The sequence below is a fragment of the Micromonas commoda genome, chromosome 7 (genome assembly GCF_000090985.2).
Source record: "Micromonas commoda chromosome 7, complete sequence".
In the NCBI taxonomy this organism is placed as follows: domain Eukaryota; kingdom Viridiplantae; phylum Chlorophyta; class Mamiellophyceae; order Mamiellales; family Mamiellaceae; genus Micromonas; species Micromonas commoda.
In genome coordinates, this window is record NC_013044.1 from 1298450 (window position 1) to 1320666 (window position 22217).

The window sequence follows — 22217 nt, forward strand, 5'->3', positions numbered from 1 at the left end:
GCGCACAAACGCGACATGTCGACGACCATGAACGTCGCCGGCGTCCGGGCGCGTCTTCCCACGGCGGGCACCGCGCGCTCCTCCATCGCGGCTCCCCTCAGGGTCCACCACTCCACCCGTGCCGCGCGCCATCGGCGTGGATGCGCTTCCACGACGACGCGCGCGCGGATGGGCGGGGTCATGGACGTCACCAAGGTTGGCGAGGTTGCGGGCAACGCCGCGGTCGCGGTGGTGGAGGTGAGCAAGGCGGTCCGCATGCGCGGCGTCGAGGCTCCCGACGTCCAGAAGTCCTTCGTCGCCAAGGGAGGCGCGGAGGTGGACCGCGGCGGGCCCGTCGCGGTCGACGAGGAGGGCCTCCCGCTCGTCTACGACAAGACCGCCATCCAGGCCTTCTGGGATAAGCAGGGCGGCGCGCTGCAGAAGCGATGGGCCGAGTTCCTCGGCCTGTCCGTGCCCTTCCTCACGCGCGTCGCCACGCTGTCCATCACCGGCGGCGCCGCGGAGCTCGCGAGGAACGATCGCTCGCTCGCCAGGGATGCGCGCGTCATCATCGAGAAACTGGGCCCGACGTACATCAAGGCTGGGCAGATGATGAGCGTCCGTCCGGACGTCCTCCCGCAGGCGGCGCTGGACGAGCTCGCGGTGCTCCAGGACGCGGTCAAGCCCTTCGAGACCGCCGTCGCCATCGCCACCATCGAGAAGGAACTCGGCGGCCCCCTCGGACAATTCTTCGACGAGATCTCGGAGAAGCCGGTGGCGGCGGCGTCGCTCGCGCAGGTGTACCGCGCGCGTCTCGCCGGCACCGACACCTACGTCGCGGTCAAGGTGCAGAGGCCGGAGATCCTCAGCACCGTGAGCAAGGACCTGTACGTGCTGCGCAGGGCGGCGGAGGTGTACCAGGGTCTCATCGAGCGCTTCGCCCCGCAGCAGAGGACCGATTACGTCGCGCTGCTCAACGAGTGGGCCGTGGGCTTCTACACCGAGCTCGATTTCCTCAACGAGGCGTCCAACCAGCAGAGGCTGCGGGATTTAGTGTTGGACCAGGAGAAGGTGAGCGGGGTGTACGTGCCGCGGGTGTACCACGAGCTGTCCACGCGTCGGGTTTTGGTGAGCGAATGGATCGACGGCGTGAAGCTCAGCGACTGTCCCAAGGATGAGATCCGCGAGCTCATCGGCGTCGGACAGGAGTGCTTCCTCGTGCAGCTGCTGCAGGTTGGGTTCTTTCACAGCGATCCGCACCCGGGCAACCTGATGAAGATGGCGGACCCGACCGACCCGAGCAAGAGCGTGCTCGCGATTCTCGATTTCGGCCTGATGGCTTCGATCCAGCAGGAGGACATGGACACCATGGTCTCGTCCATCATCCACCTCGCGAACAAGGACTACCCCGCGCTGGTGGACGATTTCATCGACCTCAAGATCCTTCCCGACGACTGCGACAGGGCCAAGGTCATCCCGCTCATGGACAAAGCTCTGTCTCCGTACGTCAAGGGCGGCGGCGCCAAAAAGTACGAAGCCGAGCTCAAGAAGATGTACAACATGGAGGACGGTTCGCTGCAGTCCACCGCGGGCGGGTTCCAGGCGATGACCCAGGACCTTCTCACCGTCCTGAACGACATCCCGTTCTCGATCCCGCCCTACTTTGCCCTCCTCGGCAGGGCGGTGGTGACGCTCGAGGGCATCGCGCTCATCGGCAACCCCGACTACCGCCTGGTGATGGAGGCGTACCCTTTCGTCGCGCGTAAGCTCCTCCGCGAGGACAGGCCCGCGGCGCAACGAGCCCTGCAGGAGGTGCTGTACGCGTCCACCGCGGGTGGGGGCAGCATCCTGCAGGGTCGCAGGCTGGCGGTGATGCTCAACAGCGCGATGGGCGTCGTGGCGAGAGACGCGGGCGAGGGCGTCTTCGTCGACCTCGACACGATTCCCGAGGATTCCATCTCCCTCTCCACCGGCCTGAGGTATCTCCTCTCCCCTCGCGCCGAGGCGCTGCGCAAGGTGCTGGAGAAGGAAGCCGTGGGCGCCGCGGACATCCTGCTCAGGCAGGCTGCGAGGAAAGGAGGCGGCAGGCTCTTCGCGCAGCTCCCGCAGCCGCCGACGCTCCCCGGGTTTTTCCCGTTTCAACTCCCCGCGTTGCCGAAGCCCGAGGACGTCCCCGGGCCGATGCTGGTGCCGTCCAGGACCGGCGGCGCCCCCACGCCGTGCCTCGCGACCCCGACGCAGGTGCTCGACGCCGCGGCTCCGAAGCTCACCCGCGAGGAGGAACTCTTCGCCATCTCCCTCGCCGACTTGGCGCGGGGGACGCTCGGTCGCGACGCCGCCGTGGTTCTCTCCGGCGACGCCCTCCTCGAACCGGAGGCGATCGCGGGGCTGCTCCTCGGCGCGCTCGCGACGGGGGACGTGCCGGGGACGGATAACCCGCAGGTGGCGGCGCTCGTGGCGCGGGTCAGGGAGCAGCTCCAGCCCGCAGAGGGATCTTCGTACCGGTCGTTCGACTCCGCCGGCGCCGACGGGGACGAAAACGGGAAGGAGAACGGCGAGGGTCTCGACGAGATCGTGGCGGCGGTGAGGGACCTGTCGCCGGAGGAGAGCGCGGTGCTCCAGGCGTCCGCGCGCGTGGTCGCGGACGCGATGTGGGAGCGGTTCGTCGACAGGCTGGAGGTTGGGCTCCTCGGAAGAAAACCGGAGACGGCGGAGGAGCCGGCGAGGATGGCGGAGCAGGCGGTGGCGGCATCCGCCCGCTGACGAACGCTCGCTCGGGGACGTTACGACTTAAACTACTTAGATACATCACTGTTATACGCACGCGGCACGCATCTTGTTTTCAACGCGAAAAGGCATCGCGAATCAGGCTACTTTCGACTCATCGCGCGGACACCTCCGCGGGCTCCTCCGCGGGCGCTCGTTCCGCGAGGGGCGCGGCGAGTCCCCCCTTCTTTTTCTTCTTCCTCGATCCCACCGCCACGTTCACCTTGGGCACCGCGCCGTCCTTCTTCTTCGCGGCCGCGCTCGCCGCCCTGACGCGCTCCCTCGCGCGCTGGAGCATGTCCTCCGCCTCCTCCGCCGCGCGCGCGTCGTCGAGCCCGCCGATCTTGGCGTAGTCGAAGTCTCTCAGCGCCCTGCCGAGCGCGAGGAAATACGAACCGTCGCGGTTCTCTTCCTGTCCGGTCGCACCCTGCGTCCGGTCGGGGACGATGGCGACGGTCCGAATCGCCCTGCGCATCATGACCCTGTACAGGGCGCTGTCCATGGAGATGGTCCTCAGGGCTCTCGACAGCGCCGGTCCGTATTCCACGCCGGGCGCGAACGCGGTGACCTCCGCCGGCTTCGGGTAAGGGGGTCGGTCGATAACCTTGGGAATCTTGACGCCGGCCCACGGGTCGACGACCGCCGGGCTCGAGGGCTCGGGCGCGACGGCGATAGGCTCGGGCGCCGCCTGGGGAGGAGGAGGAGGAGGCGGGGGAGGAGCCGGCGCTTTCTTCCGTTGCGGGGGACGGTCAGCCGCCGCCGCCGCCGGTGCGGGTGCGGGCGGCGGAGGCGGCGGGGGAGGAGCCGGCGCGCGGGCGGGTCGGCGGTCCACGACGACGGGCGCGGGTGCCGCCTCGGGCGCGGGCGTCAACGCGGAGAAGACGACGGTTCGAAGCGCGCGGCGCACGGCCCCGATCCAATCGACCGAAGAAGCCTCGAGTTCCTTCGAAGCCTCGAGTTCCTTCGAGGCGGATGACGCGGGTTCGCTCGAGACGATCGACCAAGTCGCGTTTCTCAGGGCGCGCGCCATCTTGTTCCGGTCCTCCTCGCGCTGAGCGGCGGACCAATCGCCGTTTCGCAGGGCTCGAGCCAGTTTGGATCGATCCTCCTCCCGCCTGGCCCTCTCCACCGCCGCCGTCATCGCCGTCATCTCCTGCGCCTTCTCCGACTTGAGCGCGGCGATCTGGGCGGCGATTTGGGTGGTGAACTTGTCGGACTTGACGTTCTCCTCCTTCGGGGTTTTGGTCTTGTCGGTGAACTTCGCCTCGTCGGCGTTGACGTCCGCCACGACCTTCTCGATCTCCTCCTCCGCGACTTCCTCGGTTTGTTCCTCAGCCGCGTCCTCCTCGCCCTCGTCCTCTTCCGTCGCGGCCTGGACCGGCGCCTTCTTGCCCTTAGCGGGCGGGGGCGACGCGAACCTGTACGCGGCGGCCCTGTACACGTCCGCGTGCGCGTCCACGCTCGCGTCGAACGGCCGCGAGTACCCGCCGCCCATCGTGATCACCAGCGGCACGTCCCGCCTCAGGCACTCGTCGAAAACCATGTGGTTACGGCGAAGCATCCCCGCGCGAGTCATCTTGAGCTTACCGAACGAGTCCACCGCGAGCGCGTCCACCCCAGCCTGGAAGTACACGAGCTTTGGGTCGTACGTCTCGAAGAGCCGCGGGAGCCACTCCTCGAGCATGGCGATGTACTCCTTATCGCCGGTTCCTGTTAAAAAAAAACCACGTCAGTCTAATTGCCCATACAAAGATTAAAATAAACGAACCGTCCGGTACGTCGACGTCGTGGTCGGATCGCATCTTCGTCTTCCACGGGTAGTTCCCGGCGCCGTGCGCGCTGAACGTGATGACCCTCGGGTCGTCCTCGAAGATCTTGGCGGTGCCGTTGCCCTGGTGGACGTCCAGGTCGATCACGAGGATCGGGTGCGCGCAGCCCTCGAACCGCGCGGGGTACTTGCGAAGCGCCATCGTCGCCGCGACGGCGATGTCGTTGAAGACGCAGAAGCCCTCGCCTTTGTCCCTGAACGCGTGGTGTGTGCCGCCCGCGATCTGCGCGGCGCACTTAGCGGTGGTGCCCGGGCGGAGGACGTCGTGCGTGGCGGCGACGGTCCCGCCCGTGGACGCCAAGGAGCGCGTCACCTGCGAGGGATTCATCATCGGAAATCCGATGGCGCGGCCTTCCTTTTCCGTGAGCGCGCACCCCAGGACGCGGGTCACGTATCCCTCCTCGTGCACGGCGAGCACGTCGATGAGCGATGCTTTCTGCGGGTGTTTCGATTTTGGACGGCGCGGTGAGATCGTGTTTATTGGAGGTTCGGGGACGCGAAAGGGGCGAACGCCGCGGGCGACGTTCGAAAGTACACGTGGCTGTGCCACGCTGGAAAGGGATCCCGCGACGCACCGGCGAGGGCACCAGCTCCATGATGTCGCTCAAGGACTTGTCCTGCTCGAGCATCAGCCTGGTAGCCTGGTACTTCTCCATCGGGAATCTGTGTCCCTCCGGTAAGATCACCTCGGCCCAGTCGGCGTAGTAGGTGCGCAGCGGCGGCGGCCGCGCGACGCGCGTTTCCTCCGACCGTGACTCAGCCGACGCGGCGGCACCGCCCTCGGCATCCGTCGCGCTGCAGACGCGGCGCCGGGCGCGAACGGACGCGCCCACGGTCCTCGCGCGGTGAACACCGCGGGGATTGACCCCGCGAGCGATCGCCGACGCGAGCGCCTCTTTAACCGCCGTCTGCATGGCGATGCACGACCCAACGCGGCGAGTCGTGGTTGTGGCGAATGGTCGGATCTTCACGCGACAAACGAACAAACCCTATCAAACGCCTGTTCACCGCGAATCGTTCGCGGTCAGTGCCGGTTGGCGAACATCCGCCGTGTGTGCGTGATCCGCCGTGTGAAAGATTCTGGCTGGCGCCAAAATTGCCAAATGCGACCGCGGGCGGTTTTTCACCGTGCAAAAACTGGTCGATTTCATGCGGAACTTCATGTTGCGTTTTTATAAATGCCCGTACGGACGCTGTTGGTGATTATCTTTAAAATCTAACCACGTCGCCTGTGCTCAAGTATAGCAGCGTTTCATTGCAAAGTCTATCGGCGACGCGATCCGTCACGCCTCGTCGACGGAGTCCTCCGGCTTGTCCTCGATGTTCACGAGCTTCACCGCGAACTGCAGGTCCGCGCCCGCGAACGGATGGTTCGCGTCGATGATCACGAACGGATCGTCGCTCTCCTCGTTCACCTCGCGGATCACCGCCGCGTTGCCGTTGCTCAGCGCCACGGTGGCGCCGGGGTGAAGTCCGCCCTTCCCGGGCTGATCCAGCTCCTCCTGCAAACGCTGCACCTCGGGGTGAACCATCGGCACCCGGAACAGCAGGTTCGGGTCGTACTCCCCGCCGGACGCGTTCACCAGCGCCTGGTCGCCCACGACCATCCCCTGCACCGCGTTGTCAAAGGCGAGAAAGAGCGGGTTGCCCATGGCCGCCGCGCCGCCAACCTCGAACGTGATGGGCTCCTCCATGTCGTCCATCGCCTGCAGCAGCTCCCCTTCCTCGGTCTGCGCGCTAAACACGATGCTGACCAGGTCGCCTGCCTTGGGCTTGCGCCCGTTCGCGAGCTCCTCCTCGGTCGGGAGCTTGGACACGGCCATGGTGGTCTCAAATCCCTTGACCTTTTGGCGAACGTTCTGGAGCATGGACGCGGTGAAGACCTCCGGGAGTTTGTCCTCACCGCCCTCGGAGGATGCCGTCACGACGCGAACGGGACGCGCGGTGTCGCCGCGGCGCACCGCGCGGGGGTTCAGCGCGCGCGGCGCGAGCGAGCGCGAGGAGAGAGCAGCGGCGGACATCTCGGGTGACGTGTGCGCCGGTTGGGGGATCGCAATCGAACCTCGCGAGGGACCGGATGCGCGTCGCGCGGGGACGCGGACGAGTGGGCTGAGCCGGTACGTTTGAGGGGTAGTGGCGCGTGCCGGAACCCCGTGCGTCGCCGAGTTTGGGCGCGCGCTGCGTGTGACGGTGGGGCGGCGCGAGCGGCGGGGCGAGAGCAAAAAGGTGGATAAGAGCCGGCGACGGATCTGCGTTCAGTTCCGATCCAACCGCCGGTGTTGGATTTGTCAAACCCGCGGGCGACTTGCCCCGCGGCACACGCGCCGGCGCCCGAACATGTCCGTCCTGCCCCCGATCATCGACTCCCTGCCCGAGGCGGAGTCCCCCGACGGCGACGTCCTGTCCGAGCCCTTCCTCGCGACGTGCCGTCTCGTGCTTCCCGTGTTCGATCGCCTCGGCGTCGCGTTCGCTCCAGCCAAGTCGGACGTCAGCGGCAACATCGAGAGGCTCGCCAAGCGCGCGGGCGCGCACCCGAAGCTGTTCGACATATGCCTGGAGGAGGTCGCCGCGGGGACACAGGCGTCCAACTCGGGGTGTTGCAAGGGTTTGCTGTGGCTGAAGCGCTTCCTGGAGTTTACGATGGCGCTGCTGCGAGCGCTGGAGGAGGAGCCGCGGACCAGGGCCATGAAGGACTGCGCCAACGACGCCTACGCGCGGTGTCTCAAGCCGTACCACGGGTGGATCTCGAGCAGCGCGTTCTCGGTGGTGATGTCGTTTCCGCCGTCGAGGCGGGACTTCGTGAACTCGTTGGGAGGCGAGGGGGCGTACGGAGACATTGGGAGGTTAACCGCGGGGTTCGGCCCGGTGCTGGCCAAGATTCATCAGTTCCTGGTCGACAACGGGCTCGACGACCCGACCAAGGTGTGACGAGCTCTTAATCTTAGTGGGTTTAAACAACGCGTTAAAACGTGGTGATTACGCCTGTGTCCTACATCGCCGTGCTCGTCGCTCACCCCAGCCTGCTCAGGTCCGGGACGGACATCGCCGCGGTCAGCCCGCCGTCCCTGCGCAGCCCCGCGGTTCTCGCCAACGCTCCGGGCGGCGGCGCCGGATCCGAGTCGAACGAATCCTCCTCCACGTCCGAGAGCGTCTCCGGCCCAGCCTGCGTCGGCCCTTCGTCGTCCCCGAGCAAGTCCAGCGCTCCCAAGTCGGGCGTCGATCCAACCTTGACGAACTTACCCTTGATCCTCGGACGATTATCGGCACACACTTTCCGCGACTGATACCGAATCGTCTTGTTGAAGTTTCGGTTCTTCCGTTTCTCCTTCCACCGGCGAAGGCGCTCCAACCGGCTCGGGGGTTTGTTGGATCCCCCGTTCGCGAGGTGAAGCACGGGCAGGTGGGGGCCCGGGAAGTACATGACGCCGTTGGGTCCCTGAACGGGCTGCCCGGGCGGAGGTCCGTGGCCGCCCATGGCGCCGGGCGGGGGCGGCATGCCGTGCGTGCCGGGGGGCATCGCCTGCATGCCCGGCGGCATGGGCCCACCCGGTCCCCCGCCCGGTCCGCCCATCATCGGCGGCGGGGGCATGCCGTGCGTACCCGGCGCCATCGGGTGGTGCATGTAATGGTGCGGCGGCATCTGATGCGCCGCGCCGCCGCCGCCGCCCCGGTTGGTGGGTTCCGACTTGACCTCGCTCGCACCCTTCCCTCCGCCCCCGCCGCTGCCCCCGCTGCCCCCGCTGACGGCGCCGCCGCCCCGGTCGCCGCTGAGCGACTGGGCGATCTGCCCGAACTGCCTCCCGATCCCGCCCGGGGCGTTCGTGCCCGCCTTGTTCGTGCCCGACGCTCCCCCCATCGCGCCCCCCATTGATGAGTTGTGGTGAAACCCGGGATGTCCTTCGTATCCCATGAACCCGCCGGGACCGCCCAGCGCGCCGTCGTCCAGGATCGGGCCCAGCAGATCGTCCATGTTACCCATGCGGTCCAGCTGCGCGTAGTCGTCAATGTTGAGCGCGAACTCGCCGTCGCCAGCTGTGCCGCCTCGATGCGAACCCCCGCCGGTGGCGCCGTCGACTGACGCTCGACCGCCCACGACGGCGCCGGAAGCCTGCGAGCTCCCGGCTCGTCCGCCGCCGCCGCTGCCCCCGCTGCCGCGGCTGCCCTGCGACCCGGTCGGCTGGCGCGCGGCGTCGGCGTTGTTGCCGCTCGCGCGCGCGTTCTTGTCCTTCGACGAGCGTCCTGCGTGATCGTCGCCGGCTTCAACTTCGGCGAGAAAAGCGCCCGACTCTGCTCCGTTGGGATCCCACAAGCCGCCGTCCTCGGAGATGTCGGGGAGGCCGACGAAGGCGTCGCCGCCGGGCCCGCCGGACTCGAGGAGCTCCAGGAACTGGTCGTCGCCGAGGCTGCCGCTTCCGCCGCTGCCCGCGAGCTGCTCCTCGGTGAACGGGCCCACCGCCCTTCTCTCGTGGTTGCCCGCGATGCTGTTCACCTTGTGGATGGAGACGTCGCACTGCTGGCAAAGGTACGCCTGAGTTTGGGGGTGACGAGGACGGAACGGGGTCAGGAAGGGTTCATCGGCGCATCGGATCGATCGACGGATGGGGACGCATCGGGAAATGACGCGTCGCGGCGCGCTCGGACGCGCGTCGCCGGGCGAGCCGAAGGTTGACGGGAAATTCTTCCTCGCCCTTCGGAATACCCCGATAGCAGCCCGAATGCGCGCGGCTCGCGGGATGCGCGAGACCCCCGAGCGCGCGGGGATGCTCGAATCTGAATGTAAACACATCGACGCACCTTATCTTGCGCGCAGAACACCACCGCGTGCCTCGGATTTCCCTCGCACATCTCGCACAGGTGCACTCTCTGGTGTCGCCATGTCAACTTGTTCGTCTTGTGAATCTGGACGTCGCACCCCGTGCACAGCTGGGCGTTGTCGTTGAAGCAGAACACCGTCGCCGGGGCGTTGTGGCAGAGCGCACAGTTCACCATGGCGCCGGCTCGAACCCGCACTGAAAACCCCACGAGAACACTCGCCGCCGCGCCGAGCACGCGAGCTCCGGACTATAGAGCAAGACACGCGCGAGATATATCCGAAAAGAATCTCACAAATGCGCCCCCTCTCGGCCGCCTGTCCTCACCGGCCGACGCCCTTCACCCTCGCTGGCGCCCCCGCCCTAGTGCCTAGCCACGCGGTCGACTCGTGTATCGACTCGCGCGCCGGGGCCGCGTCGAGGACTGGCCGTTCGACTCCGATACCCGGCGAGGACGAACCTTCGGCGATATGTCGGGCTCTCGGCTTATGTGGAAAGTTCGAGGGTATGACTGGGACCAGCCTTGAGTTATAGACGGCCAAAACGTCAGGTTTTGTCGGTCCTATCCTATTTTCTGGGAATTCGGTTTTTTTTTGCGAGTTTTCATTGGTCGGTTTGGATTGGATCCCCTCGATATTTTTGGCCGCCGGATCCTCTTCGCCCGGATTCGTATGCGTTCACGGTTAGACACGGGATCATTGAAAAAAGAAATCAAACCGGGAACTCGCCCCGTCGGTGACACCAAGTGCACACGGTCGTCTCAAACCCGCCAAAAGTCGCATCATCCGCATGTAGAACCGCGGGCCGAATGCGCCGGGGCCGAGCCTCGAGTTCGACATCTCGTGCGTTGCCGGGCTGGAAAAACGCTCACATCGGAAATGACGAGCGTGCAGGACCGACTCAAGGCGCGATGGGCGAAGACCGGGGGCGGGCCCGAGCTGGAGGAGAGGCTCAAGGCTGCCAAAGCGGAGCTCGCTCGGCGCGATAAGGTGGTCAAGGCCAAGGCGCTCGGCGTGACCCTCCCGGACAAAGTCGCGGCGCCGGTCGTCGATCCCAAGACTCCCGAGAGGACGGGCGACGGTCAGGCCGATTCGTCGACGCCCCCGCCGCCCATATCGGTCGAGGCCGTCATCGAGGAGGCCAGACGTAAGACCATCGCGGAAGTCGAGGCCGCGATCAAGCAGGGAGACGCCCCGGCGTGGGCCCGGGGCGTCGACTCGGAAGACGAGGACGAGGAGATCAAGGCGCTCGAGGCGGGATGCCGCGAGGTGACGGCGTACGCCGCGCCCAAGCCGACGCTCCCGCCCGATCGGCTGGACCCGTCGCACCCGCTGGTCAGGCTCAAGGATGAGGGCAACCAATCCATGCGACGCGGCGACTTCGAACTCGCCGCGCAGTTGTACACCCAGGCGCTCCACCCGGGCGACAAACGGAAGACGACAAACGACATCGACGGCGTCCTCTACTGCAACCGCTCCAAAGCGCGCATGCAACTCGACGTCCCCGACCTCGAAGGCGCGCTCGCCGACGCCGACGCCGCGTGTAAGCTCTGCCCGGATTGGCCCAAGCCCAGGGCGAGGCTCGCCGAGGCTAACCTCGCGTTGGGTTTTTATCGCGGCGCGATGATCGCGTGCCGCGACGGCGAGCGATGCGAGAAACGCGTCAACGACCACTCGAAATCGTTCGTCCCCCTCATGGACCGCGTCGCGATGAGAGCCGCGAGGGAAGGGTCCCTCGCCGGGTTCGACGGCAGGGTGATTTACGTGCGGAGCGCGGGGGAGGAGGCGTGGCTCGGGAAGGAGGCTCCCGAAAACGCCGGCTTCGACGTCATAGACCGCGACCCCTTCTCTAACGACACCATCGACCCGTCGAAGCACCCAGACTTTGCACCCGGCCGCGAGGTGAACAGGCCGATCCACGCCAGGTGTTTGCGGGACGCGTGCGAGATCTGCGAGGACGGGGACAGGATATTGATCCTGCGGGGCGTTCACAACGGCCTCGGCGCCGCGTGCGAGATTCGAAAAAGGGTGTTGATTCGCGGCGAGGGCGCGTTTCGCGAAGCCGTCATCGACGCGAGGAACAACTCGCCCATATTCCGCATACACAGGCCGTGCGTCATCCAAAACCTCGACATCGACTTCACCGGGTTCTCCGAGGCTGTTCGCGTGGAAGGTAAGCCGAGTAATAATCCCCTGATTGAGCACGCGTGGATCGCGTGCAGCGGCGACTTTGGCGTCGTCGTCGCGGGCGAATCCGCTCCGACGTTTCGCAACTGCAAGATCAAGGGGAAACGCGGCGGGATGCGTTTCATGCAGGACTGCGCGCCGGACATCGTCGACTGCGTCGTGAAGGACTGCGAGGAAGGCGCGGGGGTGTACGCGTACGATCGATGCACGCCGCATCTTCGCGACTGCGTCATCGAGAACAACGATCACGAGGGCGCCGTCGTCATGAACCGGGCGGTGATGACGCTCACCAACTGCCACGTCCGGGATAACCGAGCGCCGGCGTGCGAGGCGACGCACGAGGGCAAGTTCATACTCGACAGGTGTCACGTGCACGAGAACGTGGGCGGGATCTGGCTCTGGGAGAAGGGAACGTGCGACGTTCGCGCCACCGTCGTCATCGAGAAGACCGCGCCGGCTGTGCTCTGCGACCCGGGCGCCGATACCAAGCCCAAGTTTGGCCGCGGAACCATCATCCACGGGTTCGTCATGGCCAACGACGAAGCGCTCAAAAAGCTCACGCCCGCGCGGGGCGTCCAATGGCAGAAGCCGGAGGCTGCGCCCTCGCTTCCGGGTGAGGTTGGAGCGTTCAAGTTCGAGTACAACATGTTCACACGCAAGCAATAAATAAATGGGGGTGAACAGCGGGGAGGTTCGACGAGCTGCCAGTCCTTGAGCTTTATTTTTCTCGGCGGAAACTCCTGCTTCTTCGGTGGATTGACTTACTGTATACCTCGGGTATTATCCTTGCTTCCTCACGAAGCAGAAGTCATTCCACTCGAAGCAGGAGTTGCCGCCGACGAAATCTCAGCTCGACGTTCCTCCCCGACGCGAAGGATCCGACGGAGACGACGCGATTGCGCGTGTTTCAATTTCAACAAATTCCCTTACATCCCTACCCAAATCCCCGTGCATATCCCGTTTTAGCAGTGTGTTGGCACAAAAATCTTTCCTCGTCCTTCCCATATTTTATCACGCCGCCTCGAAGTACTCGCTCGCGTCGCCCCAGAGCGTCCTCGGGAACCTCGCGGCAAACGCAAACTGCGGCGGCAGACCCGCCCTCTGCGCCGCGCCGGGTTTACCGTCCCTCCTCGCCTCCGCCTCCTCCCTCACGAAATCCCTGACCATCTCCAGCGACAGCTCGTGCGCGATGAGCCGCCGGTTGGTCGCGTGTCCGAACGCCACCGACACCAGCGTCGGGAACAGCACCGCGATCTTCTCCGGCGAGCTGTAGTACTCAAAGGGCAAATCCGGCAGTCGCTGCATGAGCGTGGGCGCCCTGCCCCAGCACAGCATGTCCTGGTTCGCCGGGCACAGCAGCGCGAACGCCCCGATGAACAGCACCGTCTGGTCCAGCAGATCTTCGAGCTCCCCCGCGGTGGCGCGGGCGTTATCGCTCCTCCCCTCGCCCGGCGCATCCGTCGACGACTTGCCCGATTTTCTCCTCTTCTCCGCCTCTGCTCCGTTGGCGACGGCGCTGTCCCATTCGCTCGCGCACAGCGCCAAGATGAAGGACAGCAGGTGGTGCGTTTCCACGCGAAGATCCGGGGACGACAGCGCGTCCTGCGCCACCTCAGGTCCGAACCTCGCGGTGGCGTTGAGCAGCCGGAGCACCGAGCTGGCAACGCCGACAAAGTTGGGGGGCAGGGCCCTCGCCGCCGCCGCGGGATCCTGGAGCACGGGGATCCTCAACGTCGCCTCCGTCTGAAGCAGCACGCTGGTGAGCAGCGAGGGTAGACCCGCCAACGCCGTCTCCCTCAGCGCCGCGATGAGAGACCCCGCGGGTGACTCGCAGTCGGTGACGATCGACGTCGCCGGCTTCGCCGCCGCGCCGCTCGAGGAACGAATTCCAGCCGCGTGGTCCTCGCCCAGCTCGGCGCCCGGCGCGGGGACGCGCGCGTCGAGCAACGCCTCGAGCATCCTGAGCCCTGCGATGATCGCCGGGGGCACGGGCTCGACGTCCTGCTTCGGCCTGTCGTGCAGCGCGAAGAGCGAGGCGAGCGCGTCCACCGCGCCGGACGCGACGAGGAGCTCGACGAAATCGGCTCGCATCGCGCGAGACCTCGCGCACGCCTCCCTCTTCGCCTTGGCGTTTTCCTTGGATCCCCCCGGCGGCAACCCCTCGGCACCCCCCTCGGCACCCCCCTCGGCACGCCGGTCCTCCTCCCCGACCCCGGCGTCGTCCCCAACCGCGGGCAGGAGGAACGCGCTCGGGCCCTTGACCACGCGCGTGACGACGTGGATCAGCGGCTCGAGCGCGGCGGTGGGCGGGGGTACGCCGCCCCCCGCGCCGGGCGTCGCCTCAGCCGCAGCAGCCGGGTCCCCGACGAGCCCGAGACCCGCGATGAGGTGGGGAACGAGCGGCGCCACGAGGTTCTCCACCAGTAAGTGCTCCGCGGCGAGGGGAGAGTTGGCCGTGGCGGCGTCTAGCGCGACGGCTAAAGAGACGCAAGTCACCGCCGCCGCGGGCGACGCCACGAAACCGCCCCCGGTGGCTGACGCGGCGAGGGACTCGGCGAGAGCCTCGGCTAACGCGCGCACGAGGCCGCCGGTGACCGCCGCGGCGAGCGCGGCGGCGGCTGCGGCGGCGCCGGGCGGCGCCTTGGAGTTTTCCTCGCACCCCGCCGCCGCCGCCGCCGCGCCAGCCTCGGCGAGAGCCACGGCGACCTCCTTGTGCGCGACGGACATCGCATCCTGCTTGCGCTTGGCCACCGCGGACGTCAGCGACACCAGCCTGGGCTTGGCCGCCTCGACGCACGCGGGCAAGGGCGCGCACCCAACCTCGCGGTTGCACTCCGGAACAACCCCGGACGAACGAACGTCGTCGTCGCGAACCCAAGCCACCGGTCCGCTCGCGTTGGCCAGCCGAAGGCGCAGCTTCTTGGCCCGCTTGCGCATGGCCCGGTGCCTGTCCGCGAGGGCGGCGGCTCGGCGCTCCAGCGCCGCCTCCGCCGCCGCCGCCGCCTGCGAGGGCTTGGACGGGGACTCCGGCGCCGCGAGCCTGCCGGGGGACGCCGGGGATTCGTAGCACAGCCTCGTCGGTCGAGACGGCGACGACGGGGGTTCGCCGGATGACCCCGGCTCAGTGAGCGCCCTGTCGCCCTTCGCGGCGCTGCTCCTGGGTTCTTTCACCGCGGACCCCGTGGCTCGGTCCCTGACGAGGTTGAGGTACTCCCGCCTGCGCTCCTCCGCCGCGAGCAGCCTGCGCCGCATCTCGTCCCGGCGCTCCTCAGCCTTGGCCTTGAGCTCGTTCTCCTTGGCGGCGCGAGCAGCCTCGCGCTCCGCCAGCTCGCGTTTCCGCCTGGACTCGATCTCCGCCGCCGCCGCCTCCCTCGCGGCGGCTTCCTGCGCCCTTCGCGCCTCCTTCTCGCGGACGCGCTCCTCGAGCTCGCGTCGCTTGCGTTCCTCGTCGGTGACGCGGCGTTCCTCGGCGGCGCGAGCCGCGGATTCAGCCGCCTCCGCCGCCCGCCTTCGCTCCTGCTCCAACGCCAGCCGCCTCTGCTCGGCGAGGTCGAGCCGTTCCCTCAGCGCGGCTCTCTTGTTCTCGGCGTCCAGCGAGTTGTACAGCGCGATCTCCTCAACCTTGCGCGTCTCCTCGGAAGCCTTGCGAACCACGGCGCTGATGCGCTCCTCCCTGGTCTCCTCCGCTCGCCTGTGCCTCGCCTCGAGCTCCCGTTGACGCTCCAGCTTCGCCCTCTCCGCCTCCTCGAGTTCCCGCTGCGCGCCGAGCTCTCTGGCGCGCATCCTGTTCGCGCGGTCAATCTCGAGCTGCATCCGCGCCTCCCTCGCGCGTTCGTGCCTCTCGCGCATCTCCGCTGAGATTTCCATCGGCGTTCGTTTTTTTCGCTCCGGGGACATGAGCTTGGCGTGAATCGGGTGGTTCTTGCCGCCGCGGTTCATGAGGCGGGCGGCGACGTCGCCGTGCGAGGGCTTGGGCGCCAGAATCTCGCGCCAGTCCTTCTTCGCCGCCCACGGGTTGGACTTTGCGGACGCGGCGGGCTCCCTCTCCTTGGCGTCGGTCGAGCCCCCGTCTTTGTTTGACGAGGCGGACCCCCTCTCAGATCCAGCCGGGGTGGTCGCGCGCGTGGACCCGTCGTCGCGATCCGCCTCCTCGTCCTCCTCCGCCTCCGTCTCCCCGTCCGAGAACGCATCCATCGCGGGCAACTCGTCGCCGTCCTCGTCCGCCCACTTACCCACCGACCCGAGCGACAGGCGCGGCGGCCTCGCGGCGGCCAGGGGCTTGGGGATGCTCGGGGGCTTGCCCGAGTTCGCCTGCTGCTTCGGCTCCACGTGCTGCTTCGGCTCCGCGTGCTGCGCCGCGACGAGTCCGGATCGGGACCCGCTGGAGACCCGAGCCGCGGCGGGCGCCGGGGACCTCGACCGACCGTTACGACCGTTACTCCCGCCCGAACCGTTTGCGGCGTTTTTGACGTTTTTCGCCAGAAACGCCGCCGTCGCGCTCTTCTCCGGGCTCCCGCCGCCGTCGCCGCCGCCCGCGAGGCTGCCCCCGCTGGACACCCTCGGCGTCGCTCGCGCGGGAGACCTGCCCCTCTCCCGCCTGTTCTTGTTCTTGTTGGAGTTGTTCTTGTTCTTGTTTGTGGAGTCTCCCGCGTGCTGCCCGGCGGTCTTCTTCGCGTGATGCGTCACAGCCTTTCCCCCGCGCCCCGCCGTCTGCCACTCCCCGTCGCCCTTGCCCTCCCCGGACGTCGTCCGAGCGTGGCGCGCGTCGTCCGTATCAACGTCCGATATCGCGATCTTCGTGCGCCCGCCTGTAACGCCTGTAACGGTCGGTTTAGAACCCTTGGCGCTCGACGGCGGCGTTGGGTACCCGGTGAGCGCTGAGATCATCTCCGCGTGACGAGGATCCGGTCTCGCGTCGGTTCGTCCCACGTCCCACGAGATGCTCCCCACGCCGGTGAACTGTTCCTGCGTCCTGAGCCTCGCCGCGAGGTTGGCAAAGTCGTCGACGGACTCCTCCAGGAGCTCGAGCGCGGCGGCCACCTCGGACTCGCCTCCCTCGAGCTCGCACAGGAAGTACACCTCGTCTATGGCGCGGACCATGTTGTTGAGCAGGTACCCCCACAGCCGCTCGCGAAACTCGCTCTGGATCTCGTCCGCGGGCACGCCGCCGGCGTTAAGGGCGTGCCTTGGTGTGTCGTCGCCGTCGGACTCCGCGCGCGAGCCCCGGCCGCTGGTGCGCGACGAGGAGGCGCGCGACGATCCTCCCGCGCGCGACGAGTTGGCGAGTTGGGACGCGTTGCTCAGCGACGCCGCGCTGGACGTCCTGACGGAGCCCAGCGCCGACGCGCCCATCTCCGTTCCGTTCGCTCCCATCGCCGCGCTCATGTTCAGCCTTCTTCTGGGCTCCCGAGGCGCGCGGTCCGCGTCCACCGCGCCGAGATCCGCCGAGTCGACCGCGACGGAAGATCCGGCGACGGTCGCTTTCATCGCCTTGCCCACCGTGCCGGAGGTTTGACGCGCGTACTCGATCGCGGGTCCCGCGCCGAGGCGGTTGAGCGCCGCGAGGGGATCCCGCGCCCTCGCCGCGGCGACCACCGCGGCGTCTCGCGCCTTGAGCGCGTGGCGAGGCGCGCCCTGCGCAGCCTGCGTGGGGGGCGGATCGGAAGGCGGGGGGTGACGGTAAGCGAAGAGTCTCTTTTGGCATCAAAAGTGAAAAATCGAGCAACGGGCGAGTGTCGGTCGGCGGGGATATCGCGCTTGGGATCGGCGCGGGGATGCGCTGGGGAGAGCGCGGGTCGAGTCCGGGACGCACCTCGGCGTCTGCTGGCCTCGTCCTCCCCTGGGCCATGTCGCGTCGCCACCGCCGCGACTCTTTGACGACGAACCGAGCAGAGTTGGAGTTGACCGCTCCCGCGCGACGTTTGAATGCACAAAAAAATAAACCGACCGCACAGCATGTCCGACCAGCCGGGGTTGGAAATTACACTGAACGGGGGATAGCGCGCGACAGACGGCGACGCGCCGAGGGGGCACTCGAGAAGGCGAGGACGCGCTCCCGAGCGGCCGCTAGGGTGCGACCTCGGCGAACGAAGCGCTCGTTCAGCGGGCGAGGCGCGGACAGCCCGGAAACCTGGCGGAATCGTTCCCGCGAACGGCAAGCACAGCAGGGGGCGGGCTCTGTTTTTAGTTGGGGAACAGTCGGGCTCTGAGGAGTCGCGGCTTGTGAGCGGGGCGCGATGGTGATCATGATACCCGTCGCGCAGATGAAGAGCACAGTGAGCAAGGTCGGAACGCAGATCGTGGTTTTCTTGAGGTGAGTCGCGGGCACCCCCGAACCCGCCCTCTTGCACGTGCAATTTTCCCGATCCCGCAACCAACGAACCACCAACAACCGAGCTGGCTGGTTTTCGACCCGACTCACCCGGCCCCGCCCTCCACCCCCCGCCGCGCGATCGTTCCAGGGTCGGAAGGAAGTGCCGCAAGATACTGTACACGATCCCAGAGATGGACGAGGGCCTGTGGGAGCTCGAAGAGATGGTGCTGAAGGAGTTTAACGTGCCGGTGCGTCCCCGCCTCGCGCGCGCCCGATGCAGAATCCCTCGTTTCCGCGTGAATTCCCGCCTCGAGCGTTGGCTGACCCCACCACCGACCTCCCGTTTCCCCGACGACAGCTCGAGATGATGCACGTGCGGAGCAAGGACCTGCCCGGCGGATACGTGCTGAACCACAGTCCTTACAGAGACGGCTTCGTCGCGTCGGAGCCCCTCGCGTTTCCCGGTAAGGACCTCGAGGATGGCAGCGTGGTTTCGGTGCGGGACCCGCTGTGGCAGGCGATGTGTTTGATGTGCTCGATGCCGCCGCCGGTGGTGCGCCGGGGCCCGGACGGTCTCGCTTCGCCGTCGTCAAAGGCGTTGAGCTCCAGCAGTGAGGAGTACGTGCCGGGGCGGGGTACGCTGACGGTCAAGCTGTACGAACAGCTCAAGGTTAAGAGCGAAAAGCTGAAGCGGAACGAGAACCTGCTGCCGAGGGATCGCATCGACCAGCTGCTGAACGATCCGACGAGCTCGACCCCGGCGATGATCATCGGCATTCTGATGCTGGTGCTCATCGTGATATCGACGTTCACGTTCGTACTGGAGACGGCGCCGTGGTTTTACCGGGAGGATCCGCCGCTCGACGGGGCGTTTTTCATCATCGAGTCGATTTGCGTGTGCATCTTCACGATCGAGTTCGGTCTGAGGCTCGGGGTTTGCAGGGACAGGAAGGCGTTCTGGAACAACTCCCTGAACGTGATCGATTTCATCGCCATCCTCCCCTACTGGCTGGACCTGATCGCGAGGGGCGTGGACATCCCGGGCCTGTCCGTGTTGAGGGTGACGAGGCTCGCGCGAGTGTTTCGGTTGCTGAAGATGTCGCGGGATAACATGGTGCTGCTGGTGCAGACCATGTCCAAGTCGGCCAAGGCGCTCAACATCCTCGTCTTTTTATTCGTCGTGGCGCTCATCATCTACAGCGCGGTGCTGTACTACGCGGAGAGGGGCAGCTACGACCTGACCCAGCTCAAGTGGATGCGAACGGTGGGCTGGAACTGCGCGTACACGTGCACGAAGGAATCCATGAAGCTCATCGCGCCCTTCCTCGACTGCGTCAACGAGGGCGACCAGCTCACCATGTTCACCGCCAGGTTCACGCACGGACCGTACGCGGACGTGTGCGAGCGGGTCACCGAGGAGTCCCCGTTCCAGTCCATCCCGCACGCCATATGGTGGGCCATCGTCACCATGGCCACCGTCGGATACGGCGATATGTATCCTCGCACCGTCGCCGGCCAGATCCTCGCGTCCTTGTCCATGCTCTGCGGCATCCTCGTCATCGCCCTGCCGGTCACCGTCATCGGCCAGAACTTCTCGACGATATACTCCGCGATGGAGAAGCGACCGCGCGGGCTGGGCGAGGAGGTGGCGCCGACCAGGTCGGTGTACCCGAGACGGCTTCACGCGGAGCACTCGGGCGCGACGGCCAAGCCGATTACCAAACACTGGCTTCACGACCTCGCGCAACCTTGGGACATCGACGTCGCGTACAAGGAGTTTTTGCCGTGCAAGCCGCCGGTGCGGACCGCGGTGGCGGACGCCGGGCCCGTCGCGCTGCCGCAGCGGATGAGCTCCAAGGCGGAACGAGCCGCGTTCATCGCCGGCGAGGACCTCGTAGCCGCGGGGACAAGGGCGTCGAGTGCGACAATTCAAACGGGGCCGCGGTTCATCGCGGCGAAGCAGAGCACGCGCGCGATGCTCGAGGAGCGGCGTGAGTGTCTCGAGATATTCGCGAGGGGCGCGCTGAAGGTGGCGGAGCGCAAGGTGGACGTGCAGGCGAGGCTCCGGCAGCGGTTCAAGCAGATGCGGCGGATGATGTCGAAACCCGCGAGCGCGTCGTCGCCGAGAAAGCCCGACAATAGCCCGAGTAACGCGGCGACGGGAGGCTCGAGCTGACGCGAGTTTATGTTAGCTGTTGTCGTCGACTACGAGACGAGCTACCCGATGACGTCACGCGAACACCGCGTCAGTCGAAACCGAAGCCGCCGCCCTCTCGGAGCTGTCGCTTTTCGTCTTGGACGAAATCCTTCCCGCCCGATTTCTGCATCCCGAGCGCCCGCTTGCGCTTCTCCTTCTGCTGGAAGCTCTGCTTTCTGTTGTCGCGCTTGAGCTGGTTATCCGCCCTGAGCGCATCCCTCGCCTCCTGTTCGAGCTTTATCCTCTGGTCCCTCGCCGCGGCGCGTTCCGCCGCCTCCTCCTCCCGTTTGCGCTTCGATTCCGCGGCGGCTCTGAGCATCGCACCGGTCGCCTCTTCGAGCCCCGCGTTGGTCTTGTGATGCAAGTCTTCGAGTCCGTCGTCCTGCCTCTGCGCCGCGGTGCCCTGGCTCCAACCCCACTTGCCGCCGCCGCCTCCTCCTTGCTTTTCCTTGATGTTCGTAAGCGACGCCGCGCTTGTGTACCCAACCTTCTGTAGGTCCTCGAAGGTGACGGGCTTCACCTCGGCGGCGGGCTTCTGCTTCACGTGGAGCGTCGCCCTGAGGTTCTCGGGGATGTCGGCCTCGTCGAAGTCGCTGTCGGAATTTTCGGCGCTGCTGGGTAGCTCCCCCAGCGGGTCCATGAAACCCGGCATGGCGAAGGACTGGGAGTGCGCGCGCGCCTAGCAGTGAATGGCCCTTCGCACGAAATGCAGAGACGACGGACGGCAGCTGAAGGTGAGCATTCATTCGCGACGTCCGAACGATTCGAGGAGGGCCAAGCCTCGGTCTCGTGAATGCACGGTCGCTCTTATTTATCAATCAAATGAACAATGTCTATCTACCGTGGGCCGATGACGAGTCGGCGCGCTCTACGTCTTTCGCTGCGCGTGTGCACCGCCGCGACGGTGACTTTCGCCCCCATCGTAAGTGTTATGCGTGCGACTGGTCGTCCTCGTCCGTCGCGTGAGTTTACCGGGTGGCCGCCGCCGACGCGAGGTTACCCTGCATGATTCCGGTGCGGACCGCGGTGGCGGCGTCCGCGACCGCGCCGGGGCCGGACGGCACGAAGATCGTGCTGTTACCGGCGGAGGAACCGATGTGCTGCATGGTGTCGAAATACTGGGTCATCATCATCATCTCCATGACGTCCTTGGAGGTGATGTCGGTGATGTCCTGCTGGAAGTGCACCACGCTCTCCCTCAAGCCGTTGATGATGGCCTGCCTCTGACGCGCGATACCGGTACCCGCCAGGTACTTGGCCTCCGCGTCCGCCTCCGCCGCCTTGACGACCATGATCTTCTCAGCCTCGGCGCGGTCCTGCGCGGCGACGCGGGCTCGCTGCGCGGCGTTGATCTCATTCATCGCCGTCTTCACCTTGTGATCGGGCGCGATGTCGGTGACGAGGGTCTGGATGATGGTGTAGCCGAACTCGGTCATGGCCTTCTCGAGCATGTTCTTGACCTCGATGGCGATCTCTTCCTTGGTGGTGAAGACGTCGTCGAGGTTGATCCTGGGCACCGTCGAGCGGACGACGTCGAAGATGTAGGATCGGATCTGCTCCCTGGAATCGGTGAGCTTGTAGAAGGCGTCGTACATGCGGGAGGACTCGCGGAGGACCATGTACTGGGTGGACACGATGATGGTGACGAAGACATTGTCCTTGGTCTTGGTCTCGACGGCGACGTCGAGGGCCTGGACGCGGGTGGAGAGCGCGCCCGCCACGTCCTGGCAGAGGCACGGAATCACCCAGTGGCAACCCGGATCGGCGAACTTCTTGAACTTGCCTCGCTCTTGGATGACCTGGATGGTGCCCTGGGGGACGCATGTCCAGCACACGAAGCAAGACATTTCGTTGGGTTGAGTAATGGCGAGAGTCTGCGGTGAGGAGGCGTGGGGAGTGCCGTCAGCCTCGGGTTGGGGGGAAGGCGCGAAATGTCGTTTCGGGGCCAAATTCAGCGACGTGGCATCTCACGAACAGGCACCCCGGGTTCCGACCCGACTGGCGCGAGGGGGACGTACCGGAAGCGGTGGGCGGTGTGTCGGAACGACCTTGGAGGTGCGACGACGGTTTTTGTGGAGAATGTTCGCGAGGAGTGCCTCGAGAAGTGACGCGTCGACAGGGCGCGAACGACGGTATA

At 66.5% G+C, this 22217-nt stretch overlaps 10 protein-coding genes across 10 annotated transcripts; 4 read left to right on the forward strand and 6 right to left on the reverse strand.

Moving 5' to 3' along the window:
• Positions 1-15: 15 nt before the first annotated feature.
• Positions 16-2742, forward strand: MICPUN_60374 (predicted protein; the record flags this gene model as incomplete). Its single annotated transcript, XM_002503700.1, has 1 exon — positions 16-2742. The coding sequence occupies one exon, from the start codon at positions 16-18 to the stop codon at positions 2740-2742; it is 2727 nt and encodes a 908-aa protein (XP_002503746.1).
• Positions 2743-2860: 118 nt separating this feature from the next.
• Positions 2861-5487, reverse strand: MICPUN_60375 (histone deacetylase; the record flags this gene model as incomplete). The annotated part of the gene is made up of 3 exons (XM_002504050.1): positions 2861-4455; positions 4514-5009; positions 5161-5487. 3 exons carry the CDS (start codon positions 5485-5487, stop codon positions 2861-2863), a joined length of 2418 nt encoding a protein of 805 aa, XP_002504096.1.
• A 260-nt stretch (positions 5488-5747) lies between these two features.
• MICPUN_108694 (predicted protein) lies at positions 5748-6720 on the reverse strand. Its single transcript, XM_002504051.1, has one exon. It carries the CDS (start codon positions 6592-6594, stop codon positions 5857-5859), a length of 738 nt encoding a protein of 245 aa, XP_002504097.1. The 5' UTR covers positions 6595-6720; the 3' UTR covers positions 5748-5856.
• Positions 6721-6876: 156 nt separating this feature from the next.
• Positions 6877-7551, forward strand: MICPUN_108695 (predicted protein). Its single transcript, XM_002503701.1, has one exon. It carries the CDS (start codon positions 6911-6913, stop codon positions 7499-7501), a length of 591 nt encoding a protein of 196 aa, XP_002503747.1. The 5' UTR covers positions 6877-6910; the 3' UTR covers positions 7502-7551.
• A 32-nt stretch (positions 7552-7583) lies between these two features.
• Positions 7584-9562, reverse strand: MICPUN_101672 (predicted protein; the record flags this gene model as incomplete). The annotated part of the gene is made up of 2 exons (XM_002504052.1): positions 7584-9101; positions 9368-9562. 2 exons carry the CDS (start codon positions 9560-9562, stop codon positions 7584-7586), a joined length of 1713 nt encoding a protein of 570 aa, XP_002504098.1.
• Positions 9563-10262: 700 nt separating this feature from the next.
• MICPUN_60379 (predicted protein) lies at positions 10263-12236 on the forward strand (the record flags this gene model as incomplete). The annotated part of the gene is made up of 1 exon (XM_002503702.1): positions 10263-12236. One exon carries the CDS (start codon positions 10263-10265, stop codon positions 12234-12236), a length of 1974 nt encoding a protein of 657 aa, XP_002503748.1.
• A 218-nt stretch (positions 12237-12454) lies between these two features.
• On the reverse strand, positions 12455-13779 carry MICPUN_108696 (predicted protein). The gene has a single exon (XM_002504053.1). The coding sequence runs from the start codon at positions 13659-13661 to the stop codon at positions 12582-12584; it is 1080 nt and encodes a 359-aa protein (XP_002504099.1). The 5' UTR covers positions 13662-13779; the 3' UTR covers positions 12455-12581.
• Positions 13780-18074: 4295 nt separating this feature from the next.
• MICPUN_60381 (voltage-gated ion channel superfamily) lies at positions 18075-20102 on the forward strand (the record flags this gene model as incomplete). Its single annotated transcript, XM_002503703.1, has 2 exons — positions 18075-18131; positions 18242-20102. 2 exons carry the CDS (start codon positions 18075-18077, stop codon positions 20057-20059), a joined length of 1875 nt encoding a protein of 624 aa, XP_002503749.1. The 3' UTR covers positions 20060-20102.
• Positions 20066-20732, reverse strand: MICPUN_60382 (predicted protein; the record flags this gene model as incomplete). Its single annotated transcript, XM_002504054.1, has 1 exon — positions 20066-20732. The coding sequence occupies one exon, from the start codon at positions 20730-20732 to the stop codon at positions 20130-20132; it is 603 nt and encodes a 200-aa protein (XP_002504100.1). The 3' UTR covers positions 20066-20129.
• Positions 20733-20811: 79 nt separating this feature from the next.
• Positions 20812-22210, reverse strand: MICPUN_91329 (predicted protein). Its single transcript, XM_002504055.1, has 2 exons — positions 22099-22210; positions 20812-21954 (listed from the first exon to the last, which is right to left on the reverse strand). The coding sequence occupies exon 2, from the start codon at positions 21925-21927 to the stop codon at positions 21049-21051; it is 879 nt and encodes a 292-aa protein (XP_002504101.1). The 5' UTR covers positions 21928-21954; positions 22099-22210; the 3' UTR covers positions 20812-21048.
• Positions 22211-22217: the final 7 nt, after the last annotated feature.